Source organism: Heterodontus francisci, chromosome 4 (genome assembly GCF_036365525.1).
Source record: "Heterodontus francisci isolate sHetFra1 chromosome 4, sHetFra1.hap1, whole genome shotgun sequence".
NCBI classification, from domain to species: Eukaryota; Metazoa; Chordata; class Chondrichthyes; order Heterodontiformes; family Heterodontidae; genus Heterodontus; species Heterodontus francisci.
The window spans coordinates 150,341,094-150,368,721 of NC_090374.1; the positions used below are offsets into that span (position 1 = coordinate 150,341,094).

The 27,628-nt window shown below is 43.5% G+C and overlaps 1 protein-coding gene across 1 annotated transcript in view; it reads left to right on the top strand.

Annotated features, from left to right (window-relative positions):
- LOC137368734 (FERM and PDZ domain-containing protein 1) overlaps positions 1 to 27,628 on the top strand; it is a 118,221-nt gene that overhangs the window by 19,519 nt on the left and 71,074 nt on the right. Inside the window, exons 3-6 of the mRNA XM_068028920.1 lie at positions 6,207 to 6,309; positions 7,835 to 7,880; positions 12,080 to 12,184; positions 14,577 to 14,672. Coding sequence (XP_067885021.1) covers positions 6,207 to 6,309; positions 7,835 to 7,880; positions 12,080 to 12,184; positions 14,577 to 14,672 — 350 coding nt within the window. The remainder of the gene's footprint in view (positions 1 to 6,206; positions 6,310 to 7,834; positions 7,881 to 12,079; positions 12,185 to 14,576; positions 14,673 to 27,628) is intronic.

The window sequence follows — 27,628 nt, forward strand, 5'->3', positions numbered from 1 at the left end:
GGAGAGGAGGGAAGAGTTGAGATGGTGAGGGGATTAGGGTAGGATTAGTTGAGAGGGCTTTTTAGTTGATACCTTATGAGTTATTTGTCCATTGCAAGACCTCCAACATCAACCGTCAACGTCCTGTCACAACTTCTCCCATGCCCATACAGTGCTCCGACAACACTTCACCAACTTTGCCACTATGTCAACATTTAGTATTGGGTGGTATTTCAAAACGGGCAATAGTGAATCGGCAGCTTGTTTCACTCAATGCCTGACTTTCTAGTCCATTGAAGTCAACGCCAAAGAGCATTGGGTGGGGTGTAAAACAGGCGGCCGATTCCCTAGTATGACCACACAAGATCAATTTTACTCTCATTTTTTCTTGTTCAAGATATAACTGATTTCCTACTTCTCGTCCCCTTCATGGGACTAATTTTTAAATTATGTTCTGTGGCCACTGGCTACGCTGGCAAGACCATATTCATTGCTCATCTCTAATTACCCTGATGGTGGGCTTTCTCTTTGAACTACTCCAGCACAAGTTTTAATCGTGTTCCCACAATGATCTTGCATCAGAACAGGAATTGGCCATTCCGCCCCTTGAGCTTATTCTGTCTTTCAATGAGATCTGTACCTCAACTTCATTTACCTGCCTTTGACCTATAATCCCTTCATATTCTTATCCAACAAAAATGTCAGATAGGGAATGCCAGGATGTTGATCCAGCAATGAAGAAGTTCTCATCCAAACTTTGTGGGATTGCTTTCGGTGGCCCAGGGGTTTGTTACGTCTGCATCGTTGTTCCATTGTCATTCTCCCCACACGTATAATTTTACACCATTACATTGACTGGAGGTTCAGGCCTCATCTATGACTTCACTTGAACAAGTTATGAGAAGCAAAATGCCTGTAATGTAGTTGAACAAACCTAGAAATTGGACCATTTTGGGTACATGCTCCAATGTTGCTCGGGATTCACTGAAGTTGAACCAGCACTGATCACTAGAGAGACACAATGGGCTGAATGGCCTCCTTCTGAGCTGTACAATTCTATGATTCTATAATCCCTATAGCCATGCTGTTGTTTTTCTCCAGTACTTTAACTGCAGGCTGGCATGGCCTTGCTGTGGGACCTATCTATCCCCTTATCCCCAACTGCGGGTGCAAATGTGCCATTTTTCCATGCATCCTGAGCATAAAGGGATACAAACTGCTATCAATTGCACCAGCTTTTCAGGTGTAACACGCATACCAAATTTTGTCTGCCATTCTGACCCTCAGTGCTTTTAGGTGGCCCTGGCAGCTGCCTGAAAGCAGCGTTGGATCAGTTTAACTATACAGTGCAGGGTCCTGTGCCTGTCTCAGGACTTTTCTGCAGAGCCCATGAAAAACTAGGCGGAATGTGCACCGTGCAAACTCCCCTGAGTTTTTCTAGTTCCACAGTGACCTGATGAGCAAAAACCCAGTCCCTTTCAGGACTGCTGGCCATCGCTGAAGAAATTGTAGGGAAAACATTTTGTTACATCTCCTCTGGTGGAGCAGGGAGGAGCAGGAGTGTTCCTCTTTGCTCCACAGCACTATTGCAAGGAGGCTGCCACCTCACGCTCCGCCCAAACTTAGACTTATTCAAGGGCCAAGATTCAATCTGCGACATTGATTGAGCTGCCTCTGGAAGCGCAACAAATGCCTCAAGTCAGCTCTAATATTAAATTAAAGCTTGGGGCCCAATTTCAAGTGAAACGTGGGCCTCTGGCTTTTAATTTGCAGTACATGCTGCACCCTCCAATAAGTGAATCCTCCCCAAGCGAATTTCCACCCAAAGGCGCTTGGAATATATTAGCCTGTTCACACATAAACTGTGTTTGAAATGCAGGACTACAAAAGGCCTGTAGTGGTCTACATTTTCCTTCTTCCTCTGGCTCTGACTGTACTCTCCCTCTCACACTCTTCGTGTCAGGAGCTCTTGTGCCGACTGTGCCTCGGATTGCCGGCTGCTTCATCACTTGCCAATTCCCAGAGTCACTAATGTAGCCATTTGCCAATGCAGCAAGCAGAAATGGACAAGGTTTTTACTGCCAGTTCTGTTTCAGGGCTTATATCAACTGGCACCAACTAGAATATTAATCTGTCAAACATTCATTGAATCCTCTTTGGAAATTTGTTGTTTGTACTAAATTGTTTCTCAGTACATAATACTGTTAGTGTGTCTGACTCCCATATACAGATTTTTGCTATTCTCCAAAATGGATAAAAATACAGCAGATATGGTTGGGGGGTTGGGGGTGGGGGGGGGGGGTGGTGGTGTGGTGGGAGGGGTGGTGGTGTTGTAATCTTACATCTGAGACACAGTTGGCAAATTGCCTCGTACACAAGGCACAAGGTCTCACACACACAGTTCAGGGACACACACACCCAGCACAAAGCACCATAACTTCTCTCCCTAACAGTACTGTGCATGTACCAACACTATATGGACTGCAGGATTTCCAGAAGGTGACTCACCACCATCTTCTCAAGGGCAATTAGGGATGAGCAATAAATGCTGGCCTTGCCAGTGACGCCCACATCCCATGAACGGATAAAAAAAAAATCTAGCATAAGGCATCATACACTCGGCCCAGGAACTCGCACACTCAGCACAAAGCGCCTCATCATCGGTACAGGGACTTGTACACCTGGCACATGGAGCAGAGGAATATAGGTACAGGAGTCGACCATTTAGCCCCTCAACTGTGTTCCGCTGTTCAATAAGTTCATGTCTGATCTGTGACCTAACTCCATATGCCCACCTGTGCCCCATATCCTTTAATAACTTTGGTTTACAAAAATCTATCAATCTCAGACTTAAAATTAACATTTGATTGAGCATCAATTGCTGATTGTGGAAGAGATTTTCAAACTTCCACCACCCTTTTTTGTGTAGAAGTGTCTCCAAAATTCATCCCTGAAAGGTCTGGCTCTAACTTTTAGACTATATCCCCTAGTCGTAGATTCCCCAACAAGCAGAAATAGTTTCTATCTACCCTATCTGTTCCCCTTAAAATCTTAAAAACTTTGATCAAATCACCTTTAACCTTCTAAATTCTAGGGAATACAATCCCAGTTTGTGCAATCTCTCCTCATAATTTAATCCTTGGAGTCCAGGTATCATTCTGGTAAATCTATGCTGCACTCCCTCCAAGGCCAATATATCCTTTCTAAGGTACTCACAGTCTCCACATGTGCTCCGACCGGGGATTTGTATAACTGAAGCATGACTTCTACCCTTTGTATTCTATTCTGCTTGATATAAAGACCAACATTCCATTAGCTTTTTTGATTATTTTCTGTACCTGTTCATGTCATTTTAATGATCTGTGTACCTGGATCCCCAAGTCTCTTTGGCCCTCCACTGTTTCTCGCTTTTCTAGCTTTTCCTCATTCAGAAAGTACCATGTCCTATCCCTTTTAGGTCCAAAGTGGATGACCTCACATTTGCCTGGATTGAAATCCATTTGCCACACTTCTGCCCATTTACTTAACAACAACAACTTGTAGTTATAAAGTGCCATTAACATAATAAAACCTTCCAAGATGCTTCACAGGAGCATTATAAAGCAAATATCTTGGAGGGTTGGAGGAGATTACAGAGATAGGAAGAGGCAAGACTATGGAGGGATTTGAAAACAAGGATGAGAATTTTAAAATCGTGGCATTGTATAACTGGGAGCCAATGTAGATTAGTGAACACAGGGATGATGGATGGACAGGACTTGGTACTGGTAAGGACATGGGCAGCAGAGTTTTGAATTACAGGTTTACGGAGGGTAGAATATGGGATGCTGGTGAGTAGTGTGTTGGAATAGTCAAATCTACAGGTAACAAAGGCATAGATGAAGTTCAACAGCAAATGAGCTGAGGCAGGGGCCGAGTCGGGCGATGTTACAGAGGTGGAAACAGTCTAGTGATGGCATGGATATGTTGTTGGAAGTTCAGCTTGGGGTCAAATATGACACCAAGGTTGCGAACAGTCTAGTTCAGCCTCAGACAGTTGTCGGGGGAGGGATGGAGTTGGTAACTTGGGAGTGGAGTTTATAGTGGGGATCAAAGCCAATGGCTTCGTTGTTCCCAATTAGAGAAAATTTCTGCTCATCCAGTGCTGGATTTCAGACAGACTGTCTGATAATTTAACAACAGTGAAGGAATCAAGAGACAGTGGCAGTGAAGTAGAGACAGGTGTTGTCAGTGTACATGTGAAAACTAATGCTGTATTGTCAGATGATGTCGCTGAGGGGCAGTATGTTGATGAGAAATAGGAGGGGGCCAAGGATAGATCCTTGGGAGGCACTAGAGGTAACTATGTGGGAGTGGGAAGGGTAACCATTGCAAATGATACTCTGGCTAAGATTTGACAGATAAGAATGGAGCCAGGCAAATGCAGTTCCACCAAGCTGGATGACAGTAGACAGGCATGGGAGGAGAATTGTGTATCAGCCATGTCAAAGGCTGCAAACAGGTCAAGAATACTTTGATAAGAGTAGTTTTGGTAATGTGGTAGGTGGAAACTTGATTGGCGGGATTTTAACATGGAGTTCATTGAAAAATGGACACAGATTTGGGATGTGATGACAAATTCAAGGACTTTAGAAAGAAAAGGGAGGTTGGAGATGGGGTCGTGGTTTTCAAGAGTAGTGGACATAATCTATCAATATCTCTGTAATTTTATGCTTCCATCTACACTGCTTACAATGCTGCCTATCTTTGTGTCATTGGCAAATTTGGATATGTAGCTTTCTAAAATACGGTGAATAACACAGATCCGTGTGGGACACCATTAGTCACGTCCTACCAATTAAAATATCTTCCCATTATTCCTACTCTTTGTCTCCTGCCACTCAGCCAATATCCTAACCAGTTCAATAATTTGCCTTCAATTTCATGAGCTTCAACTTTAGCTAACAGTCTTTTATGAGAGACTTTATCAAATGCATTTTGGAAGTCCATATAAATAACATGCATAGGCATTTCCCTGTCCATTACTTTAGTCACCTGTTCAAAATATTCCATCAGGTTTGTCACCATGACCTACCCTTTACAAATCCATTCTGGCTCTCTCTGATCAGCTGAAAACTTTCAAGGTGTTCAGTCAGTCTGTCCTTAATTATAGACTCTAGCAATTTCTTAACAATATATGTTAAGCTAACCAGTTTATCATTCCCTGGTTTCTCTCTGTCACCCTTCTTAAATAGTGAATTAACATGTGCAATCATCCAATCTAAAGGAAAGATTCCTGAATAGAGAGAACTTTGGAAGATCATAGTTAGGGCATCTGCAATGTTCTCACCTACTTCCTTTAAAACCCTGGGATGGAAACCATCTGGTCCGAGGGATTTGTTGTTCTTTAGTGCCATTAATTTCTTCATTACTGTTATTTTGCTTATGTTAATTTTGGTGAGTCCCTGTCCCTGATTCAATATTAGTTTCCTTGGAATTTCAAGCATGCTGACCTCGTGCTCTACCATGAATACTGACACAAAGTAATTATTCAACATGTCAGCCATTCCTTATTTGCATTGACAATATCACTGTTTACAATGGTTCACAAAAAAGTCGCAATCGAGTTTAATCTACCTCTGTCTACGATCTGGGCATGTCACAAGTCCCTTTTGACTTCATAACCATTTCAATGAGACAAACCTCAGGCAGGCAGATATCTTAATGGAAAAATGCAGCATATTTCTGAGTCCCCTGTGTTCTGGAGGCAGTTGCAAATGGTTCCAAATTGGAGTTGGACTACTGTTTGAACAGACTTATTACTGACTGGAATAGTTGTGGAAAATAAACCTACCTTGAATAGTTGTGACATTGCTGATTGTTGGAAAAAGGGTCAGGAATAATTAGTATAACAAAACAAAAACAGCTGGAAATATGCAGTAGGTCAGTCAAAAACCTTTTATAACATCAAACAAGTTGCTGCCTTACTTTGGGACAGTTTACAGGTTGTCCAACCCATTCTCTTCCTCTGTCAGTTGTTCCCTCTTTTTGATTCTTTCCCTCTTCTACCTTATGAAGGGGTGTGATTCTCCTTCAGATTCCAGTTGTAAGGAATGCATGAAACATTATCTGGTTTTACTGTTTACATATGCTGATGAGCCTGCTGTGTAGTTCCAGCTTCATTTTTCTTTATATCAGGGATAACTAATGGTACATCCAGAAATATGATGATTTATTTTGCTCCTTAGGTGGTCCAGGAGAAGGGAAGCTGTTCCCAGGAGATCAGATTATAAAGATTAACAATATTCCCTTGGATGCTATTTCCCAGGAACACATCGATAATATTATCAGGTGAAAATCCTTTTCACACATCCAGCAAGTAGAAAGTTTTAATAATTACCACCAACTAAAATTATTGACGGCCCCCATTTGAGGACTATAGGAGAAGGGTTTTTTGCTCCTTAAGTGGCTTGGTGTTAAATTTTCTTTGAAAATGGGAAGCAACTTGGGAGATTTTATTACATTACAGGCACTTTATAAATGCAAGATGTTTTTGTTAGCACCAAACTCAAAAATAGAACAACTTTGATCCAGGAGGTGTGAGAAACTGTCTGTTCTGAGTTGTACAGGGTGTTGGTACATGTGATTGTACAGGGTGCCATGTATCTCCTTAGTTAGACAAGAATTAACCCACTCCCCACAGGACTTCCAGCACAACCAATATTCTGTTGTATACACCATTATATATACTGAGTTCTCCATTACAGACACAAATTGAATACTCTATTACACACACAGTAGTGTACTCCATTATATACAAAGGCTAATACTGCATTACACACAGTTGACTTCTTTATTACACACAAAGTCTAATTCTCCATTACACACACAGTCAGATTGTCCATCTCACACACAGGCGAATACTCCATTATATGCACAGCCACGTACTCCATGAAACCTCATTGAGTAGGAGTAGTTCATGATTTATATTACAGAGTATTCTATCAGATATGCAGTTGAATAGAGCATTTCAAAACTTTAGTGTTAGTGAAAGAATGTAAATTTCTTGAACCTAAAAGAGATTTATATTGTGTGCAGATTCATCAAGCACAGAGCCTCTCTTGTGGGAACACTTCTCCGACAAATCCTTCCAGCTCCAGGGCTCGGTGCAGGGATTGGCAGGGTTATGGAAGAAACTCTCAGCAAATCTTACCATAAAATAACATTGGTTTGCTTTCTGTTGAAGGTCTAATTTAATCTGGCTGACTGTGTTGGCTGAGTCAGACAGCGTCTCGTCTGTGCTGTCCACCTGGACCTTTAATTCTGCCCAACAGAGAGCTGTGTGGCTGGGCTCCCACTTGTGCAGAAGTCCTCACTGCAGTCCAAATTTAAATCCATACAAAATGTGGGAGGCAGGGTTCGCACAAGTGAAATATGTAAAAGTAACTTAGATGCATTTTAAACTCTGAGTTATACTGCATTCAGGGCAAATCCAAATGCTGTGAGACTGTCCTCTTCAGGCAAGCTCACTTACTTCTATCTGGGCTAGAGGGAGACTGCCTAAAGGGGGCGGTCACAGCATTTGGGTCCAAACTCTGGATTTATACTGCAGCTTTAGTGTCATTGTGAACCAGAAACTCTTTTTGGTTTTGAAGTCATACTGTAAATGCATTATTAAATGACAGGCTGAGTGAGGTAGGCTGAGTAGGATGAATCAGTTAGGTGTGTGCTGCTGTGAAGTTTGAGTCTGTGATCTTCTGATGTGCTGTCCCAGCGGATGAGATGCCATGGCAGGAGCACAATTTTGCATGATTTAGCCAGGCGTCTTTTCTCTGTGCTCCTATGCCTTTAATCTTTTTCCAATTATTTGTTGCAGGGAATGTGGTAATACAATTACAGTCACTGTGCTTCGAAATACCTCAGTAAGTACAACCTCTTTACTATAAGAGGCCGAGCTTTCTAGTGCTATTAGTGGTCATCAGGTTAAATTTCCCCAGGGGTTTGCTTGTTGTGCTGTTGTAAACTGGGTTTGCACTGAACTTCTGCCAAAGTTGCTGGGGCGCAGCAGGGCAAGTCCAGAAGAAATTCGAGCCTCTGTCTTTCAGACTGTGTGGAGTCAGTAATCTGCACTGGCAGCTTTGAATGACTTCATTCTCTTCTTAGCTGCAGATGCAATGTATCAATAGCAGGCATGTATGCTGGTGTCTTCCATATCTACAGTTGGCACTTGTGCCAGGACAGAGAAATTGGAGTTGGCCATTCAGCCCCTCAAGCCTGTTCCGCCAGTTAGTGAGATCATGGCTCATCAGTTCCTCATCTTTATTTACCCATTTTTGCTCAATGTCCATTGATACCCTAACATAAAATTCTATCAAGCTCAGTCTTGAAATTTTCAATTGACCCAGCATTGACAGCTTTTTGGAGGAAACAGTTCTAGATTTCCACATGTAAACTTGCAGCAAATCACCTCTGCCAGAAAAGGATGGTGCTTTATTTTCAGTGAGCGCTTGATGAGGCTTGATGAGACTAAGCTCTGGTACAAGAGTGACTAAAATTTGACCTATTAATGTTAAAAGGGATCATCTGACATGGTGCTAAGCCATACAATCGAAGGGGATTCCAGGCTTTATGCAGGGTGCAAGTGGAGATGTAATAATTAAACTTAGCATTTCTTGAGGTGGAGACAAAATAGCCAACTAAAACTTCTGCTTTATATTACTGGCTAGAGATCCATGCTACGATGGACATTGGATGAGTTTCATTGCAGTTTTGAGGGGAGCACTGCACTGTTGGAGGTGAGAGGTTAAACCAAGACCCCAAATGCCCTCTCAGATGGACATAAAGGATTGCATGGGACAAATTGAAGAAGAGCAGGGAAGTTCTCCTAGGTGTCATAGCCAATATTTATCTCTCAACCAATATCACTAAAACAGACTAACTTGTCATTATTCCATTGCTTTCTTTTAATTCATTTACAGGATGTGGGCATCACTGGCAAGGCCAGCATGTATTGCCCATCCCTAATTGCCCTTGAGAAGGTGGCAGTGAACTGCCGCCTTCTTGAATTGCTGTAGTCCATGTGATGAAGGTACTCCCACAGTGTTATTAGGTAAGGAGTTCCAGGACTTTGACCCAGTGCGATGAAGGAATAATAATATATTTCCAAGTTAAGATGTGTGACTTGACAGGAAACTTGGAGTAGTGCTGTTTGTAAAGGGGCTGCTGCATTTCCGACATGACACCAGTGACTACACTTCAAAAGTAATTTATTGGCAGAGATGCAATTTGAGACATTCTGTGCTTCTGAAAGCTGTTACAGAAATGAAAGTCCTTTCATTTCCTTATGGCAACCGGTTGCATCTCAAACTCCTGAAATTTTTGTCTCTATATTTTCAGCTGCCAAATTATTTCAAATATGAGTAAAAATGTTTCAACCAATGCAATGCGTCATGAAGTCAACATGCTGTAGATGCAATATCTATCCATATAATATATTAATAATATTACATCTGTGTGCGCTTCCTGTCCACTTTCCATTATAAATTCTTGTGTTCACATGAATAATGCAAGCTACAATTATACTGTCCTGCCACTGATGGTTCCACAGTGCATCACCACTCATCTTCTAAACTATTCTCTGGAGTTTAGAGGAATGAGGGGTGATCTCATTGAAATATACAAGACTCTGAAGGGGTCCTGATGGGCTTCATCCTAGGGTCTTAAGAGAGGTGGCTAATGAGCTAGTAGATGCGTTGGCATTCATTTTTCAAAATTCGCTCGAGTCTGGAAAGGTTCCATCAGACTGGAAAGTAGCAAATATAACCCCTCTATTCAAGAAGGACGGGAAGGCAGAAAACAGGTAACTACAGGGCAGTTAGCTTGACATCTGTCATGGGGAAGGTGTTCGAATCGATCATTAAGGAGGCTACAGCTGGGCACTTAGAAAAACTCAAGGTAATTGGGAATCGTCAGCATGGTTTTGTGAAAGGGAAATCATGTTTAACCAATTTATTGGAGTTCTTTGAAGGAGTAACATGCGCTGTGGATAAAGGGGAGCCTGTTGTCGTACTGTACTTTGAATTCCAGAAGGCATTTGACAAGGTGCCACATAAAAGGGTATTGTGCAAAGTAGGAGCTCATGGTGTAGGGGGTAACATATTAGCATGGATAGAAAATTGGCTGGCTGACAGAAAACAGAGAGTATGCATATATGGGTCCTTTTCTGATTGGCAGGATGTGACGAGTGCAGTCCCGCAGGGGTCTGTGCTGGAGCCTCAACTTTCCACAATTTATATCAATGACTTGGATGAGGGGAGTGATAGCATGGTAGCTAAATTTGCAGATGACACAAAGATAGATAGGAAAGTATGTTGTGAAGAGGACATAAGGAGGTTGCAGACCAATATAGATAGGTTGAGTGAGTGGGCAAAAATCTGGCAGATGGAGTATAATGTGGGAAAATGTGAAGTTGTTCACTTTGGCAGGAAGAATAAAAAAGCAGAGTATTACTCAAATGGAGAACGACTGCAGAATTCCAAGGTGTTCTAGTGCATGAGTCACAAAAGGTTAGAATGCAGGTACAGCAAGTAATTAAGAAGGCTAATGGAACGCTATCCTTTATTACGAGAGGAATTGAAAATAAAAATAAGGATGTTATGCTTCAGTTATACAGGGCATTGGTGAGACCACAGCTCGAATACTATGTGCAGTTTTGGTCTACTTATTTAAGGAATGATGTAAATGCGTTGGAGGCGGTTCAGAGGAGGTTTACTAGATTGATACCTGGAATGAGCGGGTTGTCTTATGAGGAAAGGTTGGACAGACTGGACTTGTTTTCACTGGAGTTTAGAAGGGTGAGGGGACAGTTGATTGAAGTATATAAGATTCTGAATGGCCTTGATAAGGTGAATGCGGAAAGGATGTTTCCTCTTGTGGGTGAGTCCAGAACTAGGGGGCAGTGTTTTAAAATTAGGGGTCGCCCTTTTAGGACCGAGATGAGGAGAAATGTTTTCTCTCAGAGGGTTGTGCAACTTTGGAATTCTCTGCCTCAGAAGGTGGTGGAAGCGGGATCATTGAATATTTTGAAAGATGGAGGTAGAGCGATTCTTGTTAGGCAAGGGAATCAAAGATTATCGGGGGTAGATGGGAGTGTGGAATTCGAGACAGAAACAGATCAGCCATGATCTTATGAAATGGCAGAGCAGGCTCGATGGGCTGAATGGCCTGCTTTTGCTCCTAATTCGTATGGTCGTATGGCTTGACTGGATAAACACTAAGAGATTATTTCCACTGGTTGGGAAATTTAAAACATGGGGGCACAGTCTCAAGATAAGGGGCTGATCATTTAGGACTGAGATGAGGAGAAATTTCTTCACTCTAAGGTTTGTGAATCTTTGGAATTCTCTACCCCAGCAGGTTGTGGATGCTCCATCGTTGAATATATTTAAAGCTGAGAGGGACAGATTTTGGGTCTCAGGGAATCACAGGATATGGGGAGCAGGTGGGAAAGTGGAGTTGAAGCCTAAGATCAGCCATGATGGTATTAAATGGCGAAGCAGGCTTAAGGGGCCGTATGATTTACTCCTGCTCCTATTTCTTGTGTTCATGTGTACACAATACTGCAGGTGCAGTCTCACCAAGGCTGTATACAATTGCAGCAAGTGGTGAGTGTGTGTGTGTATGAGGAGAAGGATGTAGATTGAAGTGCAGTGCAGTGATTGTCAGAGAGTGAAGAGAAATGGGGGAGGGAAGTGTAGTGAGTCATGAGGCTGGAGGTGGTGAAGGTGTGAGCATTGAGAATGAGAGCAATATTCATACCTTGAAAGCTCCGGTGAGGTCATTGAACATCTTTTGGCATTGCAGCCATGTCCTGAGAGCTAAGCTCCTAGTAGTGACCTCTTGAATAATTTTAATAGGCTTCCAACACCAACTGAACATGCTCTCTGGGACCAAATGAACAGGCATATGCAGCATACACCCCATCTTCTGCACTTGCATTTTAGGTTGCCCTTGAACGTCTAGACCTCAGAACTTCAATTCAGGGGTTCCCCAGACATAACGCATTGCCATCACACCATGTCAGTGCTGTGGTTTAAATGTAATGTTTTCTGTTTGTATTCAGGGGCCCAAGTCATCGTTCATTACTGAAGAAAAACGAGCCAGACTGAAAAGCAACCCTGTCAAAGTGCGCTTTGCTGAGGAAGTGATCGTCAACGGCCACACACAGGTTTGTGTCACCTGCAGCCATTTAGCCCACTACCATAATTATTCTGGTTTAGTACCAACCTATTTCTGGACTGGGCACCTTTTGTTCTTCTATAAAACACAGAACAACTGATTGTCTGGATGTGCCCTGCCAGCTTAGAACTAAGGCTGATGGGGGTGCGTATGAGGGATTGGTGGGCATCAGTGTTCCCTCTAAGCTGCCCGGGTGTGCAGCTGAGCAGCAATTAGGAATGTGTCGTGCAGGGAACAAGCAGGCTGTGCCCAAGCAACTTTCCCTTTAAGATGCACGCATGTGCAGCTGTACGTCAATCTTAAAGGGACAGCACAGTGCAACAAGTCGGACGTGCACAGCAAACAGAAGTTAGAGAGAATATTGGTGAGCGTCCCCCGCATTAGAGATACCCATTTCTCTTGACAGCGATACCAAGAAGTGTGGGGAGGGCGGGAGGGTGGTGCTTTCCTCTGTGTAGGTGCAGTGTAGCCATAAATCTTAGTGATTATCCAGAATGGCAAGAATTATACAAAAAAAAATGCTTGTGCTTTTCATGACAACAACCAGTGACTTTTTCTGCTTTGTCTTATGAAAGCATTTTTCCACCACCCTTGAGCCCTGTGCTGTTTTTACGAGTTTGCTTGGCTCCAGTAGGTGACATATAAGCTCCACCAGGAGCCGATTTCAGAACACTTAGACCATGCCTGTATCCCGCTTGGACATGGAGACGAATGACTGCACTGTTGGTTAAAGTTCTCTCCTCTTGCTGATTATATAAAACTGAAGAAGAATTGATAAAGGTCCAGTGACCTTAGCCAGGGTGGGATGACAGGGCTTCTGGCTCATGTGGGACGCAGTGGATGAGAATGAGATTTTCTGCTGGTGGTATTGCTTCCTGCACCAGGGCACTCACCACTGGCAGAGGTGGACATTGGCTGCCCCAGCCTGATTCCTTTCACAGTTTAAAGTGCTGGGCACCCTCCAGAAAGAGATATGTTGCTGCCTCCAATAATGGTTCTGTATTGATTTAACTGCCTGTGGTGGCCATTGAGATTTTATTTATGCAGCCCACAAGATGCCACATTGTAATTACTGCCTCATTTACATATGCCCAGTGTTCCAGAGTTTTGTACAAGTGATCCCAAAGGATCAGAATAGCTGTATAAATGGGCAGGGATCTACCAGGAAGCACCTCTGTTAACCTTCTCCCCCTGCCCACCCCTAACAAGGGACAGTGCAGATGGAAATTCTACTCTAATATTCACACAAATCCCCAGTGAGAGGTAAGCCCCAATTTCATATTGTTGCTGCAAAGTTCCATTCACTGCAGGGCAACAAATTTATTGAGTTTAAAGATATGACTGGGTTAGAATAAAGAAGTGTGATTTAACATTTATGGTAAGATTAAATTGATGTGAAATTGCTCGAGGACATGACCTTGGTAAATATTGTCCAGTGATCTCTGCCATTGGCCCCATCAGAGTCTATGAGACTGCTGGGTGGTCACCTATCTGCATGGGCCTGGCAGTGGTCTGTGCCTCTCTCCTCCCCTTGAGGTCACAAAATGTAGTATGCACCACACATAGGATGAGTGTTGGGTCCTCTGCTGTCTCATGCTAAGGTGCCCGCTCTCATTTATTCTATTACTTCTTCTTCGGGTGTCCAGGTCATGATTTACCCCCCTCACTCCCCCAACTTGTGGGGCCCACTTTCACGTATCAGGAAGCCGCTGCGTGTCTTCCAATAGATCTGCCAACCTCCAGACTTAACGTCAGGCCCCTGTGAGGCTGGAAATGCTGGAACATCAGGCACAGGGAGCCCCTCCCCTCACATTCCTTGTCTTCAGCGTTGTCCTCTCATAGTCAGTGGCCTTATTTGGGATGGCTCCAGACAAGGCCACAGGAAACCCCAGCACACCTCTGGGCCTAGTCAAGCTTTTTTGGCTGCTCTGCCAGCTTTATGCCGGGATAGCTGAGCATTTTCAGGGGTGCATGTGTGCGAGTGAACTTTGGAACAATATGACAGCAGAAACTTAATGAATATGTGATGGGGAAGGAGAGGGAGCCCAAAATTCCAAGATGCCCAGTCTACCAGTACACCGTACTTACTGTGCTCAGCTGTCAGCTGGCATGGTGCCATTCAAGGCAAACTGGGTAGAATTTCCAGCCCCCTTGATGTGGGAGGACAGATGATTGTCTGCCGCCTCCTACTGGAGTTCCTATTTCTGCTCGGAACAGGGTGGAATTCTGGCAGTACTGGGTTCTGCCCCATTTCTTGCCCCCTCTCCCCCAACCCCACTCCAGCATTTGCACTGAAGGTGAGGTGGAGATTGTTGTGTTGTGACTTTGCATCTTCGTTGCAGTAAATAATCCTGGAACTTTGTGTTTTGTGCTTCCTACAGGGTAACTCGCTTCTTTTCATGCCCAATGTTCTCAAGGTGTATTTAGAAAATGGACAGACCAAAGCCTTTAGATATGAGAAAAATACAACGGTGAAGGTAGTGAAGACTCTACTGGTTTTCTTTGCTCCTTGTTGTGAAGTTTTCCCTTTGTCGATTTTGCCCAGTAAAATGTCTATTATTCATTGATCGACCCTGGGAAAAACAGAACAGAAAATCTCAGGACAGTTGTCAATGAGCCTAGGAGATGATAAAGTGTCTCGCCTGTATCATTAATTCTGTTGCTGCTCAAATAGCATACCTGATGTCGAAGTAGCAGAGGCACAACAGCTTTTAGTTCCATGCTATCTGTTTCTATATCTATAACTACATAGTACAGAAAATCTAATGTAGGCCATGCATTCCTGTCCACAAACCTTACTTCTTGTCACAATTTTTGGTCATGCTTTTCTGTCAATGTTTAACAATCTAAATTGGTATGTCAACATTTCCATTCACAGTGTGTTTACAGGCTCTGGCCATGAGATGGTTCTATGGAGTAATGTGTTTCTCCCAATATAATGTATATCGAAGACTCAGATTCATTAACTAACCATATACACATATATAAATAATACTGCGTCTGAATTGGATTTATAGTGCTGGTAAGGCTAGATTCATCAATTCTATGATCCCTTAGAGCACAGCTCTCCTCAGGGAGCAGGATTGATATATCCAGTGGATGAATGGTTTCAAAATCAAGGAACTAGCAGTGCAAAATTAGTAAGACCCTTCTTCTGTTCCTTTACTTATGAATATCCATACGAACTTATGAATTAGGAGCAGGAGTAGGCCAATTGATACCAGTTTGTATCCCTTTATGCTCAGTATTTATGTAAAAATAGCAAGTTTGCACCCGGAGTTGGGGATAAGAGGATAGGTCCCACAGCAAGGCCATGCCAGCCTGCAGTTAAAGTACTGGAGAAAAACAACTGCATGGCCATAGGGATCATAGAATCATAGAATTGTACAGCTCAGAAGGAAGCTATTCTGCCCCTCGAGCCTGCTCTGCCATTCAACAAGATCATGGCTGATCTGATTGTAACCTCAACTCCACATTCCTGTCTACCCCCGATAACCTTTCATCCCCTTACTTATCAAGAATTTATCTACCTCTGCTTAAAAAATATTCAAAGACTCTGCTTCCGCTGCCTTTTGAAGAAGAGAATTTCAAAGACTCACGGCCCTCTGAGAGAAAAAATTTCTCCTCATCTCTCTCTTAAATGGGCGACCCTTTATTTTTAAACAGTGACCTCTAGTTTGAGATTCTCTCACAAGGGGAAACATCCTTTCCGCATCCACCCTGTCAAGACCCCTCAGGATCTTAATATGTTTCAATCAAGTCACTGCTTACTCTTCTAAATTCCAGCAGATACAAGCCTAGCCTGTCCAATCTTTCCTCATAAGAGAATCCGCACATTCTAGATATTAGTCTAGTAAACCTTCTCTGAACTGCTTCAATGCATTTACATCCTTTCTTACACAGTACACTGTGTAAGTACTCTAGATGTGGTCTCACCAATGTCCTGTATAATTGAAACATAACCTCCCTACTTTTGTATTCAATTCCCCTTGCAATAAATGATAACAAAGAACAAAGAACAAAGAACAAAGATAATTACAGCACAGGAACAGGCCCTTCGGCCCTCCAAGCCTGCGCCGATCCAGATCCTCTCTCTAAACATGTCGCCTATTTTCTAAGGTTCTGTATCTCTTTTCTTCCTGCCCATTCATGTATCTGTCTAGATACATCTTAAAAGACTCCATCGTGCCCGCATCTACCACCTCCGCTGGCAATGCGTTCCAGGTGCCCACCACCCTCTGCGTAAAGAACTTTCCACGCATATCCCCCCTAAACTTTTCCCCTTTCACTTTGAACTCGTGTCCTCTAGTAATTGAAACCCCCACTCTGGGAAAAAGCCTCTTGCTATCCACCCTGTCTATACCTCTCATGATTTTGTACACCTCAATCAGGTCCCCCCTCAACCTCCGTCTTTCTAATGAAAATAATCCTAATCTACTCAACCTCTCTTCATAGCTAGCGCCCTCCATACCAGGCAACATCCTGGTGAACCTCCTCTGCACCCTCTCCAAAGCATCCACATCCTTTTGATAATGTGGCGACCAGAACTGTACGCAGTATTCCAAATGTGGCCGAACCAAAGTCCTATACAACTGTAACATGACCTGCCAACTCTTGTACTCAATGCCCCATCCGATGAAGGAAAGCATGCCGTATGCCTTCTTGACCACTCTATTTACCTGCGTTGCCACCTTCAGGGAACAGTGGACCTGAACACCCAAATCTCTCTGTACATCAATTTTCCCCAGGACTTTTCCATTTACTGCATAGTTCACTCTTGAATTGGATCTTCCAAAATGCATCACCTCGCATTTGCCCTGATTGAACTCCATCTGCCATTTCTCTGCCCAACTCTCCAATCTATCTATATTCTGCTGTATTCTCTGACAGTCCCCTTCACTATCTGCTACTCCACCAATCTTAGTGTCGTCTGCAAACTTGCTAATCAGTCCACCTATACTTTCCTCCAAATCATTAATGTATATCACAAACAACAGTGGTCCCAGCACGGATCCCTGTGGAACACCACTGGTCACACGTCTCCATTTTGAGAAACTCCCTTCTACTGCTACTCTCTGTCTCCTGTTGCCCAGCCAGTTCTTTATCCATCTAGCTAATACACCTTGGATCCCAAGCGCCTTCACTTTCTCCATCAGCCTGCCATGGGGAACCTTATCAAACGCCTTACTGAAGTCCATGTATATGACATCGACAGCCCTTCCCTCATCAATCAACTTTGTCACTTCCTCAAAGAATTCTATTAAGTTGGTAAGACATGACCTTCCCTGCACAAAACCATGTTGCCTATCACTGATGAGCCCATTTTCTTCCAAATGGGAATAGATCCTATCCCTCAGTATCTTCTCCAGCAGCTTCCCTACCACTGACGTCAGGCTCACCGGTCTATAATTACCTGGATTATCCCTGCTACCCTTCTTAAACAAGGGGACAACATTAGCAATTCTCCAGTCCTCCGGGACCTCACCCGTGTTTAAGGATGCTGCAAAGATATCTGTTAAGGCCCCAGCTATTTCCTCTCTCGCTTCCCTCAGTAACCTGGGATAGATCCGATCCGGACCTGGGGACTTGTCCACCTTAATGCCCTTTAGAATACCCAACACTTCCTCCCTCCTTATGCCGACTTGAACTAGAGTAATCAAACATCTGTTCCTAACCTCAACATCCGTCATGTCCCTCTCCTCGGTGAATACCGATGCAAAGTACTCGTTTAGAATCTCACCCATTTTCTCTGAGTCCAAGCATAACATTCCTCCTTTGTCCTTTAGTGGGCCAATCCTTTCTCTAGTTACCCTCTTTCTCCTTATATATGAATAAAAGGCTTTGGGATTTTCCTTAACCCTGTTTGCTAAAGATATTTCATGACCCCTTTTAGCCCTCTTAATTCCTCGTTTCAGATTGGTCCTACATTCCCGATATTCTTTCAAAGCTTCGTCTTTCATCAGCCGCCTAGACCTTATGTATGCTTCCTTTTTCCTCTTAGCTAGTCTCACAATTTCACCTGTCATCCATGGTTCCCTAATCTTGCCATTTCTATCCCTCATTTTCACAGGAACATGTCTCTCCTGCACGCTAATCAACCTCTCTTTAAAAGCCTCCCACATATCACATGTGGATTTACCTTCAAACAGCTGCTCCCAATCTACATTTCCCAGCTCCTGCCGAATTTTGGTATAGTTGGCCTTCCCCCAATTTAGCACTCTTCCTTTAGGACCACTCTCGTCTTTGTCCATGAGTATTTTAAAGCTTACGGAATTGTGATCACTATTCCCAAAGTAGTCCCCTACTGAAACTTCAACAACCTGGCCGGGCTCATTCCCCAACACCAGGTCCAGTATGGCCCCTTCCCGAGTTGGACTATTTACATACTGCTCTAGAAAACCCTCCTGGATGCTCCTTACAAATTCTGCTCCATCTGGACCTCTAACACTAAGCGAATCCCAGTCAATGTTGGGAAAATTAAAATCTCCTATCACCACCACCCTGTTGCTCCTACATCTTTCCATAATCTGTTTACATATTTGTACCTCTATCTCACGCTCGCTGTTGGGAGGCCTGTATGTAGTACAGCCCCAACATTGTTACCGCACCCTTCCTATTTCTGAGTTCTGTCCATATTGCCTCACTGCTCGAGTCCTCCATAGTGCCCTCCTTCAGCACAGCTGTGATATCCTCTTTGACCAGTAATGCAACTCCTCCACCCCTTTTACCTCCCTCTCTATCCCGCCTGAAGCATCGATATCCTGGGATATTTAGTTGCCAATCATGCTCTTCCCTCAACCAAGTCTCAGTAATAGCAATAACATCATACTCCCAGGTACTAATCCAAGCCCTAAGTTCATCTGCCTTACCTACTACACTTCTTGCATTAGAACAAATGCACCTCAGACCACCAGTCCCTTTATATTCATCATCTGCTCCCTGCCTGCTCTTCCCCTTAGTCACACTGACTTCATTATCTAGTTCCTTACAGGCTTTTGTTACTACCTCCTTACTGTCAACTGACCTCAATTGGTTCCCATCCCCCTGCCACATTAGTTTAAACCCTCCCCAACAGCGTTAGCAAAAGCACCTCCAAGGACATTGGTTCCAGTCCGGCCCAGGTGTAGACCGTCCAATTTGTAATAGTCCCACCTCCCCCAGAACCGGTCCCAATGTCCCAAAAATCTGAAACCCTCCTTCCTGCACCATCTCTCAAGCCACGCATTCATCCTGACTATTCTTTCATTTTTACTCTGACTATCACGTGGCACTGGTAGTACTCCTGAGATTACTACCTCTGAGGTCCTACTTTTTAACTTGGCTCCTAACTCCCTAAACTCTGCTTGTAGGACCTCATCCCGTTTTTTACCTATATCATTAGTGCCTATGTGCACAATGACAACTGGCTGTTCACCCTCCCCCTTTTAGAATGTTCTGCAGCCGATCTGAGACATCCCTGACCCGTGCACCTGGGAGGCAACATACCATTCGGGAGCCTCGTTTTCGACCACAGAACCGCCTATCTACTCCCCTTACAATCGAATCCCCTACGACTATAGCCCTTCCACTCTTTTTCCCGCCCTTCTGAACAGCAGAGCCAGCCACGGTGCCATGGACCTGGCTACTGCTGCCTTCCCCTGGTGAGCCATCTCCCTTAACAGTATCCAAAACGGTATACTTGTTTTGGAGGGAGATGACCGCAGGGGACTCCTGCGCTGCCTTCCTGCTCTTTCTCTGCCTTTTGGTCACCCATTCCCTTTCTCCCTCAGCAATCCTAATCTGCGGTGTGACCAATTCACTAAACGTGCTATCCACGACCTCCTCAGCATCGCGCATGCTCCAAAGTGAGTCCATCCGCAGCTCGAGAGCCGTCATGCGGTCTAACAAGAGCTGCAGTTGGACACACTTCCTGCACGTGAAGGAGTCAGGGACATCAGCCATGTCCCTGAGCTCCCACATTGAGCAAGAGGAGCATGACACGGGTCTGAGATCTCCTGCCATTTTTAATCTTAAGCTTAACTTAGTTCAATGAAAAAGGAACGAAAAGTTTTTACCAATCACAATAAAACCAGAGAAATCGAAAAAGCCTTACCTTATAAACACCCCACCGAGTCCTTTTTTTTTGGTTAGAGGAGGAGGGCGGGTGGGAGACACGACAATTAGTATGCTGTACCTGCATACTAACATTTTGTGATTCATGCACTAGGACACTCAGATCCCTTTGCATCTCACAGCTCTGCAATCTTTCACCATTTAGATAATATGCTTCTTTTTTATTTTTTGTGCCAAAATGAACAATTTCACATTTACCCACATTGTACTCCATTTGCCAGATCTTTTCCCACTCACTTAACCTATCTATATCCTTTTGTAGCCCCCTTTATGCCCTCTTCACAAGTTACTTTCCTACTTATTTTTGTGTCATCAGCAAATTTAGCAACCATACCTTCGGTCCCTTCATCCAAGTCATTTATATAAATTGTAAAAGGTTGAGGCCCCACCACTGATCCCTGTTACATCTTGTCAACCAGAAAATGAGCAATTTATGCCTATTTTCTGTTTCCAGTTAGCTAGCCGATCTTCTATCCATGCCAATATGTTGCCCCCTACAGCATGACCTTTTATTTTCTGCAATAACCTTTGATGGGGCACCTTATCAAATGCCTTCTGTAAATCTAAATACAGTACATCCACCGGTTCCCCTTTATCCACAGCACATGTTACTTCTTCAAAGAACTCCAATAAATTGGTTAAACATGATTTCCCTTTCACAAAACCATGTTGACTCTGCCTGATTCCCTTGAATTTTTCTAAGTGCCCTGCTATAACATCTTTAATAATAGCTTCTAACGTTTTCCCTAAGACAGATGTTAAGCTAACTGGCTGTAGTTTTCTGCTTTCTGTCTCCCTCCCTTTTTGAATAAATGCTATTTTCAAATCTAATGGAACCTTCCTCGAATCTAAGGAATTTTGGAAAATTAAAACCAATGCATCAACTGTCTCACTAGCCACTTCTTTTAAGACCCTAGGATGAAGTCCTTCAAGACTTGGAGACCTGTCAGCCCACAGCTTCAACAATTTGCTCAGCATCACTTCCCTGGTGATTGCAATTTTCTTGAGTTCCTCCTTCCCTTCCATTTCCTGATTTACAGCTATTTCTGGGATGTTACTTGTATCCTCTATGGTCAAGACCGATGCAAAATACCTGCTCAATTCATTTGCCATCTCCTTATTTTCCTTTATTAGTTCCCCAGATTCACTTTCTATTGGACCAATGCTCACTTTTGTTAACATTTTTTAAAATTATCTATAGAAACTGTTACTATCAGCTTTTATATTTCCAGCTAGCTTTCTCTCGTACTCTAATTTTTCCCTCCTTCTTCATCTTTTAGTCATTCTTTGCTGTTTTTTTATATCCTGTCCAAACTTCTGACCTGGCACTCATCTTTGTGCAATTATATGATTTTTCTTTAATTTTGATACTATCTTTAATTTTTTTAGTTAACCACAGATGGTGGGCCCTCCCCTTGGAATGTATCTATTCTGTACATTCTGAAATATCCCCTTAAATGTCTGCCACTGCATCTCTATTGATCTATCCCTTAACCTACTTTGCCAGTTCACTTTAGCTCGCTCTGCTTTCAGCCCTCATAATTGTCCTTATTTAAGTTTAAAACATTAGTCTTAGACCCACTCTTCTCACCCTCAAACTAAATGTAAAATTCAGTCATATTATGATCACTGCTGCCTAGGGGCACCTTCACTATGAGGTCATTAATTAATTCCATCTCGTTGCACAATACCAGGTCGAGTATAGCCTGCTCTCTGGTTGACTCCAGAACATGATATTCTAAGAGACTATCCTGAAAACATTCTATGAACTCCTCATCTAGGCTACCTTTGCCCATCTGATTTTTCCAGTCTATATGTAGATTAAAATCCCCCATCACTATTGTTGTACCTTTCTGACAAGCACCCATTATTTCTTCCTTTATACTCCGTCCTACCATGTGGTTACTGTTAGGGGACCTATAAACCACTCCCACAAGTGACTTCTTGCCTTTATCATTTCTCATCTCTACCCAAACCGCTTCTACATCCTGGTTTCCTGAACTTAGGTCATCCCTCTCCATTGTGCTAATACCATTATTTATTAACAAATCCACTCCACCTTTTTCTAGCTTCCTATCCTTCCTAAATGTCATGTACCCTTCAATATTCAGGTCCCAACCTATGTCATCCTGCAGCCATGTCTCTGTAATGGCTATCAGATCGTACTTATTTATTTCTATTTGTGCTATCAGTTCATCTGTTTTGTTTTGAATCCGATGTGCATTCAGATACAGAGTCTTTAGTTTTGTCCTTTTATTATTTTGTAACATCTAGCCTTGTCTGCTGATTTACTATTAGATTTTCATGCACTGTCTCTTCCTGTCACGGTCTGTTTATCTTTTCCCATATTAATACCTTTCTCTCTTGCCTAGTCTGTACTCGTTGATTTACCACATCTTCCCAAATTTGATCCCTTGCCCCCACTATTCAGTTTAAAACCCTCTCTACTTCCCTAGTTATGCAGTTTGCTAGAACACTGGTCCCTGCATGGTTCAGATGTAGACTGTCCCAACGGTATAGGCTCCACTTTCCCCAGTACTGGTACTAGTGCGTCATGAACCAGAACTCACTTCTGCCACACCAGTCTTTGATCCATGCATTCATTTCACTAATCTTATTTGCCTTATGCCAATTTGCGCATGGCTCAGGTGATAATCTAGAGATTATTACCTTTGAGGTTCTGCTTCTTATTTGGTGCCTGGCTCCTCATACTGAGTATGCAGAACCTCCTTCCTTGTCCTGCCTATGTTGTTGGTACCTACATGGACCATGATGACTGGATCTTCCCCATCCCACTGTAAGTTTGTCTCCAGCCCTGAGCAGATGTCCTGAACCCTGGCACCGGGCAGGCAACACAGCCTTCTGGACTGTCCATCTTTTCTGCAGAGAATGTGTCAATCCCCCTCACTATACTCTCGCCTACTACCACTACTTTCCTTTTTGCTCACCCGCTTGAACGGCTTCCTATACCATGGTGCCATGGTCAGTTTGCTCATCCACACTACAGCCCTTGCTCTTGTTCATACAAGCTGCAAGAACCTTGAACTTGTTGCTCAATTGTGAGGCTGCTCCACTCCCACCTTCTTGATCCCCTTACCTGCCTGACTCGCTGTCACACCCTTCTGTCCCTGACCACTGACCAAAACAGACGACCCTATCCTAAGGGGTCTGACTGCATTTTGGAACAAAGTGTCCAAGTAAATTTCCTCCTCCCTGATGCATTGCAATGTCTGCAGCTTGGCCTCCAGCTCATCTACTCTGAGCCGAAGCTCCTAAAGCCACAGACACTGCAGCCGTGGTTGCCATAGATTGCCTTGGCATCCAGGAGATCCCACTGCATCTGTGACACATCACCTGCCCTGCCATCTATATTGTGTTAATTACATTTAAAATTTTTTTTTATTCATTCATGGGATCTGGCCAGGCCAGCATTTATTGCCCATCCCTAATTACCCTAACTGAGTGGTTTGTTAGGCCATTTCAGAGGGCATGTAAGAGTCAACCACATTGCTGTGGGTCTGGAGTCACATATAGGCCAGACCAGGTAAGGACAGCAGATTTCCTTCCCTAAAGGACATTAGTGAACCAGATGGGTTTTTACAACAATCGACAATGGTTTCATTGCCGTCAATAGACTACCTTTTTAATTCCAGATTCATTAATTGAATTCAAATTCCACCTTCTGCTGTGGTGGGAATTGAACCCATGTCCCCAGACCAATACCCTGAGTCTCTGGGTTACTAGCCCAGTGACAATACCACTACTTTCCCCTCCTCACCAAACTCCATAACTCACCAAACTCCCTTCTTCACCCTCTGTGCACTCAAGCAGCACTCAGAGACCCCTGAATTTATACTCTCTGAAGAGCAATGATGAATCAGCTTTTCTGGAGCTCAGAAACCAGTTTAATCTAGCTACCTAATTAACCAGCTATTAATTCTCAACAGTAGCTGAGAATTAACAGCTACTCTCAGAGAGCTTGTATATCCCTGTTTAAAACTGTAAGAAACTTAACTTGCTTCTTAACTTAAACAGTAATTTTAGTTAAGTGCTAAATGTAAACAAAAACTAGACTTTAGAGAGATTAACCCTTAAAATCCCATCACTCACCTAACCCCCTTCTTCACACTCTTTGCACTCAAGCAGCAATCAGTGCAGAATCATAAGATCATAAGAACTAGGAGCAGGAGTAGGCCGTCCGGCCCCTCGAGCCTGCTCCGCCATTCAATAAGATCATGGCTGATCTTTTCGTGGACTCAGATCCACTAACCCGCGCTCCCACCATATCCCTTAATCCCTTTATTGTTCAAAAAGATATCTACCTTAGCTTTAAAGACGTTTACTGAAGAAGCGTCAACTACTTCACTGGGCAAGGAATTCCATAGATTAACAACCCTCTGGGTGAAGAAGTTCCTTCTTAATTCAGTCCTAAATCTGCTCCCTCTAATCTTGAGGCTATGCCCTCTTGTCCTAGCTTCACCTGCCAGTGGAAACATCCTCTCTACTTGTATCTTATCTATTCCCTTCATGATTTTATATGTTTCTATAAGATTCCCCCTCATTCTTCTGAACTCCAATGAATATAATCCCAATCTACTCAGTCTCTCCTCATAAGCCAACCCCCTCAACTCTGGAATCAACCTAGTGAACCTCCTCTGCACCCTCTCCTGTGCCAGTATATCCTTTCTCAAGTAAGGAGACCAAAACTGCACACAGTACTCCAGGTGCGGCCTCACCAGTACCTTATACAGCTGCAACATAACCTCTCTGCTTTTAAACTCAATCCCTTTAGCAATGAAGGACAAAATTCCATTTGCCTTCCTAATGACTTGCTGTACCTGCAGACCAACCTTCTGCGATTCATGCACAAGGACACCTAGGTCCCTCTGCATAGCAGCATGCTGCAACTTTTTACCATTCAAGTAATAATCCTTTTTACTGTTACTCCTACCGAAATGAATTACTTCACATTTATTAACATTGTATTCCATCTGCCAGACCTTTGCCCACTCACTCAATGTATCTATGTTCCTCTGCAAAGTTTCACAGTCATCTGCACACTTTGCTCTGCCACTCATCTTAGTGTCATCTGCAAACTTTGACACCCTACACGTGGTCCCCAACTCCAAATCATCTATATAAATTGTAAATAATTGTGGTCCCAACACCGATCCCTGAGGCACACCACTAGTGACTGATTGCCAACCAGAATAGCACTCATTTATCCCCACTCTCTGCTTCCTGTTAGTCAACCAATCCTCTATCCATGCTAATACTTTACCCCTGACGCCATGCATCCTTATCTTATGCAGCAGCCTCTTGTGCGGCACCTTGTCGAAGGCCTTTTGGAAATCTAGGTACACCACATCCACTGGGTCCCCATTGTCCACCTTGCTCGTAATGTTGAGGCCCCAGCACTGATCCCTGTGACGCCCTACTAGTTACAGTTTGCCAACCTGAAAATGCCCCATTTATCCTGACACTCTGTTTCCTGTTAGTTAGCCAATCTTCTATCCATGCTAATATATTACCCCAACACCATGAGCTCTTATCTTGTGTAGTAACCTTTTATGTGGCACCTTATTGAATGCCTTTTAGAAATCCAAATACACCACATCTTCTGGTTCCTGTTTATCCACACTGCTGGTTACATCCTCAAAGAACTTTAATAAATTTGTCAAACAAGATTTCCCTTTCATAAAAACAATGTTGTCTCTGCTTGATTGTATTATGATTTTCTAAATGCCCTGCTATTTCCTAATGATGATTCCAGCATTTTCCCAATGACAGACATTAGGCTAACAGACCTATAGTTTCCTGCTTTTTGTCTCCCTCCTTTCTTGAATAGGGACCTTACATTTGTGGTTTTCCAATCTACTGGGACCTTTCCAGATTCTGGGGAATTTTGGAAGATTGCAACCAAGCATCTGCAATATCTTGCTTTTGTATTAGTAAGATTTGCCCCTTATATTTAAATTAATTTTCAAAGAACAAAGAACAAAGAACAGGACAGCACAGGAACAGGCCATTCAGCCCTCCAAGCCTGCACCGATCTTGATGCCTGCCTAAACTAAAATATTCTGCACTTCCGGCGACTGTATCCTTCTATGCCCATCCTATTCATGTATTTGTCAAGATGCCTCTTAAACATCGCTTCCACCACTTCGCCCGGCAGCAAGTTCCAGGCACTCACCACCCTCTGTGTAAAGAACTTGCCTCGCACCTCGCCTCTCAACGTTGCCCCTCGCACCTTAAAACTATGTCCCCTAGTAACTGACTCTTCCACCCTGGGAAAAAGCTACAGACTATCCACTCTGTCCATGCCGTTCATAACTTTGTAAACCTCTATCATGTCGCCCCTCCACCTCCGTCATTCCAGTGAAAACAATCCGAGTTTAACCAACCTCTCCTCATAGCTAATGCCCTCCAGACCAGGCAACATCCTGGTAAACCTCTTCTGTACCCTCTCCAAAGCCTGCACGTCCTTCTGGTAGTGTGGCAACCAGAACTGCACGCAATATTCTAAGTGTGGCCTAACTAAAGTTCTGTACAGCTGCAGCATGACTTGCCTATTTTTATACTCTATGCCCCGACCGATGAAGGCAAGCATGCCGTATGCCTTCTTGACTACCTTATCCATCTGCGTTGCCACTTTCAGTAACCTGTGGACCTGTACGCCCAGATCTCCCTGCCTGTCAATACTCCTAAGGGTTCTGCCATTTACAGTATACTTCCCACCTGCATTAGACCTTCCAAAATGCATTACCTCACATTTGTTCGGATTAAACTCCATCTGCCATTTCTCCGCCCAAGTCTCCAACCGATCTATGTCCTGCTGTATCCTCTGACAATCCTCATCACTATCCGCAACTCTACCAACCTTTGTGTCGTCCGCAAACTTACTAATCAGACCAGCTACATTTTCCTCCAAATCATTTATATATACTACAAACAGCAAAGGTCCCAGCACTGATCCCTGCAGAACACCACTAGTCGCAGCCCTCCATTCAGAAAAGCACCCTTCCACTGCTACCCTCTGTCTTCTATGACCGAGCCAGTTCTGTATCCATCTTGCCAGCTCACCTCTGATCCCATGTGACTTCACCTTTTGTACCAGTCTGCCATGAGGGACCTTGTCAAAGGCTTTACTGAAGTCCATATAGACAACATCCACTGCCCTTCCTTCATCAATCATCTTCGTCACTTCCTCAAAAAACTCAATCAAGTTAGTGAGACACGACCTCCCCTTCACAAAACCATTCTGCGTCTCGCTAATAAGTTCGTTTGTTTCCAAATGGGAGTAAATCCTGTCCCGAAGAAT